Source organism: Gymnoscopelus braueri (assembly GCF_963280865.1).
Source record: "Gymnoscopelus braueri genome assembly, chromosome: 11".
In the NCBI taxonomy this organism is placed as follows: domain Eukaryota; kingdom Metazoa; phylum Chordata; class Actinopteri; order Myctophiformes; family Myctophidae; genus Gymnoscopelus; species Gymnoscopelus braueri.
In genome coordinates this window covers 55889877-55903354 of record NC_137613.1, presented here as the reverse complement: position 1 = coordinate 55903354, position 13478 = coordinate 55889877, and the positions used below count along the sequence as shown (strand labels likewise).

Here is a 13478-nt window from a genome sequence, read left to right as displayed (position 1 = left end):
AAAAGCTGAGAGTTGAAAATGGGTTGCCAAATTTTGAGAGAGAAATAAGCAGGCAGGTCTATGAAAGTGTTACTGCATGCGTTGTACACACACCCCCTTTTAAAGTTGCAGCCGCGCACGCACACACACACAGAGTCACACCACCGTCAAATGAATGGCAGGAGGATTCAGATTTCAGAGCGAAACTTTACAAAATAAAACGGTAAAATGCTTTGCACGGGGCTCGGGAGAAAGAGAAGAGGTGATATGGACACATTTTCGCTACATCGATGTGGAGAACAAAACACAATGCTTGATTTTATTGAAGAGTTGAAGAGACACAAGCGTTCACCACAAAGAGATTGAGTTATAAGTTAACAAAAGGTTTGGTGGTGGTTGTTTACAACGTAACATTAAACGTGGTGTTGCGTGTCGGCTTAATGTTCCAACAAAAACACTAATCCGACCCCAAAGTGCCCAAACTAATGCTGACGAACTTACATTAGCTTCTTAGCATGTAGCGATAAACTTACACCTGGTGTTTGCACTTTCTCCATTTACAGCCCGTACATCTACACAAACGTTCAGATTTCAAATATAAAGTGCTTACCTCATGGCCAGGGATGTTACAATTATATTCGGGTAACCCATAAGTACCCATATTTTCCGTATTGTCCAATAAAAAACATTTTAATCCGATCGGTGGCCATTTTCTCCGTATTTTCTCCATGCTTTCAACTACGTGACCCTATCGGTTGGGAGGTGTAATTGCACTCTATAACTCTATGAGAAAATGACCGCCAATCGGATTAAAATGCTTTTTATTGAACAATACAGAAGTTACGGTTACTTATACCCACCCGAAGTCAATTGTAACATCCGTGGCCACGGAATAAAAACTTTATATTTGAAATCCGAACGTTTATGTAGATGTACGGGCTGTAAATGGAGAAAGTGCAAAAAACAGGTTGAAGTTTCGTCATGACTGTCATAATATGACCGTCATGTGATGCTGCTTTAAATTTAGTAGCAGCAAGCGAACTATAGTAACTTGTAAACAACCCAGTGACAAACCTATATTATTATTATTCATAATAATAATATTCACATTATTGTCTGAGCGTAAAGCTCTCATTCTATCAGCTGTCCACGTCGCTGACAAACGCGTCTCCTCTCCTCCTCCCTCAGTGCAACAAGTGAACACAATGCTATGTTCCACAAATGTGCTCAATCCTGCGCAAAATATCTGATCTTCAAGCATAAAACAGTTGCTGCGTGACAAGCTGTATGCTTGTAGATCCTATCTTTTTCCACCGCTTTGCAGTGAAAGGGAAAGTGGAAAATGGGTCGCCAAATTTTGCGAGAGAAATAAGCAGGTCTATGAAAATGTTACTGCATACTGCATGCCGAGGCTAATTTGCAACACCAGTCCCTGGTTAGACCTTTCTATATAAATATATACCTAATAAAAATGCATGAAGCTCTAATCTAAACAAGTATGAAAAGATATTTATATCTGCAAAGTAACTAGTAACTAAAGTTTTCAAATAATTGTAGTGAAGTAAAAGTACAAGATTTGCCTCTGAGCTGTAGTGGAGTAGAAAAGTATTACCATTATAATGTAATTATATATATATAATTATAATATTAATAATAATAGAAAGACGTGAAAAACAAGCCCAAAGTCGCTTATAATAAGCAGACATGGCAACATAGACTTGCATAGACTCGCTTCGCAGCTCGTCTACGGGCCACTCTGCGGGGGGTCTAGAGGTGTCAACTGCTCTTGCCTGGGGGAGAGAGGGGGAGAGCGGTCAATTTAGCCGAAATATAACGGTTGGGATGGTATATATGGTATATATTTCATATTTATAATACGTTTCAGAAGAAAAAAAAACCGGAGATGATTTGAAACAAATATTTAGGAAAAGTCATGAAAGGGGAACTTTCTCAGAGCTTCATGAGAGAAGATAATCCACTTTAAATTCTCAAAATCGGTCATATTGATAGCTTAGTCATGCAAGTGATAAGTGGGGTTGGGACACCTCATTAGTATTAGTTTACTGCATTGTGATTGGCCCACTTGGCCCACTTTCCTGCACTGTGATTGGCTGACTCTATTGGCTGACTCTATTCAGCACTGTGATTGGCTAGCGAGACACATGATGACATTAATAACCTATAAATAGGATTATGCACTTCCAAAAATCCATTTTTTTCGGAAGTGAGCTTCCATCACTATGATGACCACTGTGATGACCACACCGCCCACTTCACACTGGCTGTGATTTTTTATTTTTTAAAAACTTTTTCCACACAGAACCAGGAGATAACATGCATACAAACTGGCTCAATAGCGCCCCGTGCCAAACAGGACAATGTGGTATTGCAGGTGAAAGTGCTTTATAAGCCAGAGAGAAGTTGGTTGGAATGAGTATATCTGAGGCTTGATTTACATAAACAATATGATATTAAATATTATTATAATTTTTTTAATTCATGGTGTAGATCCTTTAAGTAAAAGTATCAACACTGCAATGTAGAAGTACTCTGTTACAAGTAAAATGTTCGAAAATAGCAGATCTAGATCTGCTATTTTCAAATAGCCCAGGTATAAAATAGGGCTAAAGTGGTTAATGTATGTTTTATAATGTAATAATTTGTATCTGCAAAGTAACTAGTCACTAAAGTTTTCAAATAATTGTAGTGGAGTAAAAGTACAATATTTGCCTCTGAGATGTAGTGGAGTAGAAGTAAAAGTATAGACAATTGGAAATACTCCAGTAAAGCAAAAGTACCTCAAAACTGTACTTAAGTACAGTACTTGAGTAAATGTACTTAGTTACTTTACACCACTGCTCGTCCACTAATTGTAATCAAGGGCAAAAGTTTGAAATAACCGAGGTATTGATTTTAAGCCCTAATATTACCCTGATGATAAGTCCCAGAATGCATCTTTGGGTTATTATTACCAGTGGGAGAGACGGGCAGATTAGGGTAGAGGGTCACAGATGGGGGGGGTCCGCGGCCCGGCTCAGGGGGCAGCTGTAGGGAGGGGAGGGGCTGTCCATAGTGGTCTGTAGGCGGTAACTTCAGGGCCCCCTGGTGGTCTGAAGGGTGCATGCCAGGCGGGAGGTCCATCTGGATGCAGTCATGTATGTATTCCTCCTTGATCAGCCTGCCTGGGGGGGCTGGGGAGAGAGGGGTCGGTTAGAGCAGTGGTTCTCAATCTGTAGGACGGGACCCCTACATGATTTCGGGGCGGTCCCCAGATGACAGTGAAGTGACAATTTAAGTACTTTTAAGAAAAAAAAAGAAAAAAAGAAAGAAAAGAAACAAGAAAAAGTGCTCCTCGGAGCACAGGTCTCCGCCAGGTCAGGTAGGTTATTGTGGCCTCCTGGTGGCGCTATAATATGCCAATGTGAAAAGGGGCACCATTTCTTCTTAGGACTTGCACGGCAATCGGACACTGCATTCATGATTTGAGGCATTTTGTTCCAAAAATGTGTTTTGCTAAATTAGACCTGCTGGTGGCGCTATAACAGGCCAATGTGAATAGGGTGGCATTTCTTCCTCTGCATAGTGGGAATGTGTGTGCAAAATTTAACGGAAATCGCGTTCATGATTTGAGGCATTTCGTTCCGTGCGGTGTTGTCGGTGGAGTAACCGGAAGACTCGCCCCAAAACATGCTCATCCCCATTTTTTTCACGGACCAGCGGTTCTTGTATTCTTGTATTTGTTTTACTGAGGATAAGGTTATAAATAAGTTTATGGTTAGGCATAGTTTTACCGAGGTTACGTTTAGGAATAAGGTTAGGTTTAGGCATAGTTTACTGAGGTTACGTTTAGGAATACCAGGTGAATACCGCCGGATTTTCCCCGGGGCGACTGTGTTTTGGGGCGAGTGTTTTGGTATTCATCTATAGTGGGCAACTGCGCATGCGTCCGCAATAACACAATATTATTATCAGATATTAGAAGTATATTGGGTTTAGTACCAAAGAAGTTTTACTCTGGGAAGGTGAAATCAAACTGACCCAAGTTTATATATTTGTAGGCCATGCCATTTTGTAATGTTCAAGGTTTCTTTATTATTTATTTATATATATATATATATATATATATATATATATTCACATACACAAATTACACATACACATACACATACACATACACATACACATACACATACACATACACACCCCCGTATATCTAGGTGTGCCCTGGGATCTTTTGGCTGATTTGAACATTTTCAAATGGCATTTCTTCCTCGGCCTAGTGGGAATGTGCGTGCACAATTTCACGGAAATCCCATGCTGCGTTGATGATTTGAGGCATTTTGTTCAAAACGAACCAATCTTGCAAACTTTGGAAGCCAATGGATGGAATATGGAAAATCTGTGTTGATCACATGATTATAGAGATACTGTGTACCGATTTGCCTGATGTTTGGGTAAAATCTGTAGGAGTAATATCGGATTTTTTTTTCTCACAAATCGGCCTCCTGGGGGCGCTATAAAAGGCCCATGTGAAACATATAGGGCAGAGGTTCTGAATTGGCATCCAGGGAGTGTGTGTGCACAGTTTCGCAGCGAGCGGGCCAACGGTGCGGGAGATTAGCTGCTCGCAGACAGATGGACGGACGGAAACACGGACGGACGGACAGGGTGCAAAACATACTCTCTCAACAATGACAATGAGCCCATTACTGCATCAAAAGTAATTGTGGTATATGAACAGTGTGCAAGTCAAAACATATAAAGAAATGATACTAAGTTATTTTACTACAGTAAGAGAATCATGAATGTGTTGTGAACAAGCATAGCGCCTGCCTAATCAGGTACACTATGTTAATCACCAAATGTCTGCAGAGCATGTGGCTGATAGAGTGCAGGGGTCTGAAGGGCCTGACGTTTGCATTCTAATGTCAGCTACCTACAGTGTATAAAGAAGTGACTGTAAAATGACTAGTTAGTACTGTCTCACACGACGTGAGGCTGTGTGGAGCTCAGGGCTCTGCCCCTGGCTCTCTGGTTCTCTGTTATGCTGTTTGTTGCTGAATAAACACACTGAATGATTCTGGAACCTGGAAACCTGACGTCTCTTCTTCTCCTCTTCTTTATTACCACCAATGGGCCTGATAACACGCAGTTTAATGCCTCATCATATACGACATTTGGCGAACCAGCGGCTATTGTAGCTTTCCTTTCCGAAGGCACTTTAGAGAAGAACCTGTGTATTTTGAGGTGGCCGTGGGAGCGGGCCTGTGAGGAGAATCGGGTCCATGGGTGTCTTCCTACGATGGGGAGGACCACCGCGGAGCAACCATGGAGACGTCAGCGCGACCTACGATGGAGGGACCTTGCAGCGGAGTCGCTGTGATGACTACGACCGCTCGTGACCTGTTCAGATGGCTACGCGACGCGTCTACTCTTCTCATGGAGACGGCGGAGCGGAGAACTTGCTGGTACACTATGTTAATCACCAAATGTCTGCAGAGCATGTGGCTGATAGAATGCAGGGGTCTGAAGGGCCTGACGTTTGCATTCTAATGTCAGCTACCTACAGTGTATAAATAAGTGACTGTAAAATGACTAGTTAGTACTGTCTCACACGACGTGAGGCTGTCGGGGAGCTTCGGCTCCCTGGTTCTCTGTTATGCTGTTTGTTGCTGAATAAACACACTGAATGATTCTGGAACCTGGAAACCTGACGTCTCTTCTTCTCCTCTTCTTTATTACCACCAATGGGCCTGATAACACGCAGTTTAATGCCTCATAATATACGACATAATCAACAAACTATACTATAAAAACTGGTCAGTTATTGGCCAGATTGTCAAATAATATAAGAAAATTGTGAAAATAGCCAATCTACAAGCTCACGTTGCTATCAGATATGTGATATGATATGTCAGATACTATAACATCAGTTTAACCATTTAAACCCCAGCATCCGTATATTCTGGGGGAAACTTTCGCAAAGAATATTTGAACTACAAGCTCACAACGCGTCTCAACGCGTCATATTGTGAGCTTGTAAATTGGCTATTCCCATCGAAGATATTTAATGGAAGGTGAAAACTTAATATAGGTATGGTTTTGCCCACTCTTTCGATAATGAAATCTTGTCTGGCTCATGGACTATATATATATATATATATATATATATATATATATATATATTATTATTTTTTAATAAATAATGAACCAATAAAAAGTATTAACAAGAGCTTGTGACTAAATAATAACTAAATTGGAACACAGCTTCTTTCATATATATTTAGTTGAGTTTTGGACACCTGACAGCCATGATATCACTGGCTCCTGTCTCTCTCCATTACATCATGCAAATAAGCCATAAACTTCATCTTAAAGGAGAATTCCGGACAAATTAAGTGTTATCTTTCATGTCTCGTTACTCACCTAGCGACGTAAAAAGTGGCGTTCTTTTTTTCCATATATTCCCCTGTCGTCATTTTTTAAACACCCTCCGTTGTTAGATACTATAACATCAGTTTAACCATTTAAACCCCAGCATCCGTATATTCTGGGGGAAACTTTCGCAAAGAATATTTGAACTACAAGCTCACAACGCGTCTCAACGCGTCATATTGTGAGCTTGTAAATTGGCTATTCCCATCGAAGATATTTAATGGAAGGTGAAAACAGAAGAGTACTAATATACATCGGCTATCTGAAAATAGCCTATCTACAAGTACAAGCTTCACAAAATCTCGATTTTTTTTTTTTAAATCAAGAAAACAAATCTTTTATGGGGGGGGTCCCTTCCTGGCACAGCATATTTTCAGATTATTATTATTATTATTATTATTATTATTATTAAATAGCTCTATATTGCTATAGAGTGTTTGTTCAGTAACAGTGTTAAATAGCTCTATATTGTGATAGTAATCATTGCTATAGTGTTTGTTCAGTACCAGTGTTAAATAGGTCAATATTGTGATAGTAATCATTGCTATAGAGTGTTTGTTCAGTAACAGTGTTAAATAGCGTTATATTGTGATAGTAATCATTGCTATAGTGTTTGTTCAGTAACAGGGGTCTTTCAGTCTCTGCAGCTCTTTGTATTTTGTATAATGTATTTTAAACAGGATATACATTTTCTGGTCAGGATATTAATTTTATTTTGTGAGCTTGTAGATCTGCAATTTTTGCAATTTTCTATATACAGTATTAGTCCATGAGCCAGAGCCCCAAAATTGAGCAATGATTATCGAAAGAGTGGGCAAAACCATACCTATATTAAATTGTCCATAGGGTCAATACGAGTAAATAAATATATGATAACCTTTCCACAGGAGCAGCTTTTTCATAGTTATCACACATTTTGTTATTTTCCCCATACGTACATGACAGGTGAAAAAATTACAACATTTAAAAAAGAGTTATCATAATGAAACTTCCCCAGTTGATTACTTACAAGAAGACAATGATTTATCGTATTACAAGTTTTCTGAAATTGTATATTTAGACATGCAAATTAGGCATTTAGTCCATGAGCCAGAGCCCCAAAATTGAGCCAGATATTGAATATTCGCTTGTTAAAAACCTTTGACTCCAACATCTTAACAAAATGAAATAAGAATGTTGACTCTGGCTTTGTCCAATGTTCCAATGTTGATTCTGGAAAGTTATGCAAATTCAGGCATATTTTCCTAATGCCTAATTTGCATATTTAAATATACAATTTCAGAAAACTTGTAATACGATAAATCATTGTCTTCATGTAAGTAATCAACTCAGGAAGTTTCATTATGATAACTCTGTTTTAAATTTTGTCATTTTTTCACCTGTCATGTACGTATGGGGAAAATAACAAAATGTGTGATAACCATGAAAAAGCTGCTCCTGTGGAAAGGTTATCATATATTTATTTACTCGTATTGACCCTATGAACAATTTAATATAGGTATGGTTTTGCCCACTCTTTCGATAATGAAATCTTGTCTGGCTCATGGACTATATATATATATATATATATATATATATATATATATATATATATATATATATTATTATTTTTTAATAAATAATGAACCAATAAAAAGTATTAACAAGAGCTTGTGACTAAATAATAACTAAATTGGAACACAGCTTCTTTCATATATATTTAGTTGAGTTTTGGACACCTGACAGCCATGATATCACTGGCTCCTGTCTCTCTCCATTACATCATGCAAATAAGCCATAAACTTCATCTTAAAGGAGAATTCCGGACAAATTAAGTGTTATCTTTCATGTCTCGTTACTCACCTAGCGACGTAAAAAGTGGCGTTCTTTTTTTCCATATATTCCCCTGTCGTCATTTTTTAAACACCCTCCGTTGTTATAATGGGAGCGCGAGGGTTAGAGAAGTTCGTCTATTATAACCGACGCAATGTTATTTTTTTCTCTACTACGATTCATTGTAGAGTCTCATGATAGTCAAACATGCGCTGAAAATTCCTGCGAGCCTGCCGTTAATGGCGAACGATTTAACACTGGTTGCTTGTTTCCAGAATCTGGCAACACGAGTTGCCAGGTTCTGGAAAGAAACAAGCATCCAGTGTTAAATCGTTCGTCATAAAAATGACGACAGGGGAATATATGGAAAAAAAGAACGCCACTTTTTACGTCGCTAGGTGAGTAACGAGACATGAAAGATAACACTTAATTTGTCCGGAATTCTCCTTTAACAAAGAAAGTAGCAGAGAAACACTAAATGCACTCATGTAGAGTTTTGGAAAGGATATTATCCATGCTCTCTACCAAAAGAAAGCTAATTGAGGTAATTAAAAAGCATTTTATTTACACAGCTACATTGAATTTGGATGTATAGGAAAAATATCAGGGGTGCTGAAATTAGATGAATACCCAAAAAGTTTTTGATTTCCAATAATAATCGTACCTACCAATCACTTCCTACAAGTGTCCTCTGGGGGGCACTGCAGCACTGTGTTATACTACCAGTCAGTCATATGCAGTGGTGGAAAAAGTACTCAAATGTTTTACTTAAGTAAAATATCAATACATATAGGCAGAATTAAAGTTCGGTGTGACCGCACCCTCAGTCTAGTTTTAGTTGACTAAATAGATTTTAGTCGACTAAATCTACAGTTGATTTAGTCGACTAAAGTTGATGCTGGCAGGCCTTGATGGCGTCATAGCTCGGTGATGCATACTTAGCTCGGCTATTTTCATCTAGTTTTAGTTTAAGTCTAGTTGTTATTTGTTGACGAAATTGTCAATATATTTAGTCATAGTTTTAGTCATCATAGCCTCGTTTTTATTTAGTTTTTATTTAGTTTTCGTCAGTGAAAAAAGGTTGTCGACAAACATTTTTCGTCATAGTTTTAGTAGACAAACTTAAGGGCACGCTCCCACCAGAACATGGTCGGCTAGCGTTAAACGCAGGTTGTGCACGGCCACAGTTTTTTGCAGCCAGCGGATAAAAAAAAACGGGAGTGACGCGCCTGTCCCTCACTTTCAGGACCCTCCCCGTAGCCCGCACCGCCTGCTGCCTTGAGCACCATGGTGCTTCCTGAGTCTTGGGACGGTCCGCCTTCGACTCACCCGATTGGACAGAGGGGGAAAATCAGCTCCTGCCTCCAGCAGTTTTCTGCTTCTAATGGACAAGTCGTGTAGAGCAGATAAACGCAAGGTCTGCGCGACAGGCGGAAAGATCCGCTCTTGCGTGAATCCACGCATTTACATTGACAAAGCATTGGCAGATTTTGCCCCAGAGGTAAAATAAAAGTAAAATAAAATAAGTAAAATAAAAGGTAAAAGAAAAGTGGGAGCGCGCCCACCAAGAGTTGGCTGGCCGCTGTTAAACGCAGGTTGTGCGCGGTCACAGTTTTTTGCAGCCAGCGGATTCTAAAAAAACGTTGTGACTCACCTGTCACTCACTTTCAGGACCGTCCCCGTAGCCCGCACATAGAGTTAAGAGCCCGCACCGCTTGCTGCCTTGGGCTATTATTTTACTGGTTTCTTCATAAGAAGTGCAATCATTCTGCCTTCAAATGTGCCCAAGGCACACCTGTATTCATATAAAAAATAGCAGATCTACAATTTAAAAGTTGTTTTTGTTGTTTTTCGGATATATATTTATATATAGAGCTGAAGTGGCGAATGTATGTTTTGTAATAATAAACAGAATCTACAAAGTAACTAGTAACTATAGTTGTAGTGGAGTAAAAGTACAATATTTGCTCTAAGATGTAATGGAGTAGAAATATTGAATATTGGAAATACTCTGGTAAAGCAAAACTGTACTTACGTAAGTTACAGTACTTGCTTTACATACTTTTCCACCACTGGTTAGGTGCTGAGCAGTCGGACTCCACACACCCTGTTTGTTTGTTTGTTTGTTTGTTTGTTCGTTTGTTTGTTTGTTTGTTTATGTATTTATTGATGCATTAATTAATTAAGTAGAGTAATATAGGTGATAATCTTATTAATCTTATTATTATCATAGTGTAAGAACTCACCTGTGTTTTGCAGACTGAGACCCACTGGGAGGACGGGACAGAAGAAGAATGCAGACACAGCGTTATAAACAGACAAAACGCCATATTTTAACTTATCACTGCAGATGATGATGCACATAAGAACAGACTAGGAATGGGACAATATGAAAATTACACGTCACCATTATTGTGGCAAAGATAATTGCGGTTAACGATATTATCGCAATAATGAAAATATGCTTAAAACTTAAAATGCCACTTTTGTTAACCTCTTGAACCCCCAGCATCCCTATCCTGGGGGGAACGCTCGTCAAAAATAGCCAATCTACAAGCTCACAACACGTTGCGTTGCAACGCGTTGTGAGCTTGTAGATCTGCTATTTTTGGCGAATGGATTTGTGCAGGGTGAAGTAAGAGCGTACCAAATGCTCTCTTTACAGGCGGTGCTGAATTTGCAGCTCAACAAAAGCTCATTCATCCTAGTGCATGATGGAGGACAACTTCGCGATAAATTGAAATCTCTGCGATATGATTATTGTGAGCGCTTTCTTTTGTTATCACGATAAAGGATAATAACGATTATCGTCCCATCCCCAGTAGTGGAAAAAGTACTCAAATGTTTTACTTAAGTAAAAGTATAAATACTGAAATGTAGAATGTAGTAAAAGTCTGGAATTCAAAATGTACTTGAGTAAAAGTACAAAAGTATTGGTATCAAAATGTACTTAAAGTACCAGAAGTAAAAGTACTAAAATGTTTGAAAATACAACGCGGAGCTTGTAGATCCGCTATTTTCAAATAGCCTAGGTATTACATAGGGCTAAAGTGGTTGATCAAATAATTGTAGTGGAATAAAAGTACAATATTTGCCTCTGAGATGTAGTGGAGTAGAAGTAAAAGTATATACAATTGGAAATACTCCAGTTAAGTAAAAGTACCTCAAAATTGTACTTAAGTACAGTACTTGAGTAAATGTACTTAGTTACTTCACAACACTGCCCATCCTTAATGAGAGCAGACTCACCGATGCCGGGCGACACCACTCTCTCGTAGTGATACGGGTTCACACACACGTTGTCGTACTTGAGGTCGAAGGCGTACTGGCAGAACTTGACGTGCTTGAGCTCGTTCTTGTGCAGGTCGGGCCAGCGCCACAGACGTGCATAAATAACATGAGGGAACCCTTTCCTCCCCGCCACCTGCGAACCAAAAAAACCCACAAAACATTTAGGGATGATACCAGCTGGGACACTCTGCACCAGTACCGATACCGAGGTTTTTTTGTTTGTTTGTTTTTGTTGTTAAACATTCCCACCTTTTGTGCCAGGGAAACAAATTAGAAAATAAATAACTGTCATATTATAATGAGCATGAAATCAATCCTATAGATTTATGAAACAACAGAGGGACATGGGACAACTCGCAACGCTGAATGTTTTATTTAGTGATACGCTGATGGAAGACAACAAGACGAGTATCGGTCGATAACGATGTACGACTGATAAAACGGTGCATCCCTGACAAAGATTTGATGGAAGAGGAGATATTGGTAGGAGATATAATTCATGGAGATATTTTAGTTTTCCTGTGTTTTCTGTTTTCTGTAGTCTCAAAGGAGACTCTTCCATCAAATTATTGGCTTAGTATTGTGTCAAAAACTAAAAAATCTCTATGAACTCAAGGCTTAATGGGTTGTGTAATTGATAGAAAATAAGTCGTTTTGGGTGAACTACTCCTTTAATTAAGGTTCGGTCAGACAGCCGCGTGCATCAAGAGGCGTAGCTTCCCTCCTACGTTGCGTTGATGAATGAACCATGACCCCGTGCCAACCAATGGGACAGATGTGTCATGCAGTAACCCCTCTTGACAGCCATTTAGCTTGTAGTTAGACGCAGGGGTACTGTATAGATTAGCAGTGGTGGAAAAAGTACAATTTTGGTTTTTTTTTTTCTTAAGTAAAAGTATCGATACTGCAATGTAGAAATACTCTGTTACAAGTAGTCCAGAATTCAAAATTGACAAAATGTAAAAGTACACAAGTATTGGTATCAAAATAAATGGTAAATGGTAAATGGTGCATTTATATAGCGATTTTATCCAAAGCGCTTTACATAGATTGTGCATTACATTCACCCATTCACACACATATTCATACACTGATGGCAGAGGAAACCATGAAAGGCACCAACCTGCTCATCGGGAGCAATTAGGCAGATCTACAAGCTTGTGAGCTTGTAGATCGGCTATTTTCAAATGGCCAAAAGGTATATAGGGCTGAAGTGGTTAATGTATGTTTTGTTATAATAATCTAAATATACGAAGTAACTAAAGTTTTCAAATAAATGTAGTGGAGTAAAAGTTCAATATTTGGGTCCGAGATGTAGTGGAGTAGAAGTAAAAGTATTGGAAATTAGAAATACTCAAGTAAAGTACAACTACCTCAAAAGTGTACTTAAGTACTTAAGTAAATGTACTTTCCACCACTTTCCACCACTGTAGATTAGTGGAAAGGGAACGCAAGGCAGACGATCCAAAACTAATGGCCAGGCACATAAATGTAAACATCTTTATTTAAAAAGTTGATCGATTGAATGACCTGAATGCTTTACATAGTTTATTGATAGGAATACCCCCATCTGAAGAGCTTGCCTTGTAAGCTGTCTATTAAAGAATAGCAACAAATTCAGAATTACAGATTTTGATGTTTTATTTTTCTCAAAATCTCCAGGAAACAGTCCAATGCAGAAGGTAAACAGTGAAATACTTTTAAATAAAAAATTATATAAATATAACTTGCAAAAAAATGGAAAGACAAAACTAAAGACAACAAACCCTACAGTATACTGCCCAAAAAGGCTATCCCTTAAATAAGGGCCCTGGCAGCTTTGTCTCTGGCTGTTTATGCTTTGCCTGCCCAAGTATAATCTCTCAAGAACAGATTCAGAGCAGATTCCAGAGATTCAAGAGCTTTGTCTCTGGCTGTTTATGCTTTGCCTGCCCAAGTATAATCTCTCAAGAACAGATTCC

At 38.8% G+C, this 13478-nt stretch overlaps 1 protein-coding gene across 3 annotated transcripts in view; it reads right to left on the bottom strand.

The window, feature by feature from the left end:
* smad10a (SMAD family member 10a) overlaps positions 1–13478 on the bottom strand; it is a 122363-nt gene that overhangs the window by 32594 nt on the left and 76291 nt on the right. For 2 of the 3 annotated variants that reach the window (XR_013934049.1, XM_080442200.1), the window contains exons 4-6: positions 11476–11650; positions 10473–10496; positions 2952–3170 (exon numbers count right to left, since the gene is read on the bottom strand). Coding sequence is in view for 2 of the 3 variants with exons in the window: in XM_080442200.1 (XP_080298326.1) it covers positions 2952–3170; positions 10473–10496; positions 11476–11650 (418 nt within the window). In the remaining variant the exon portion in view is untranslated. The remainder of the gene's footprint in view (positions 1–2951; positions 3171–10472; positions 10497–11475; positions 11651–13478) is intronic. The other variant, XM_080442201.1, reaches the window with a different exon arrangement.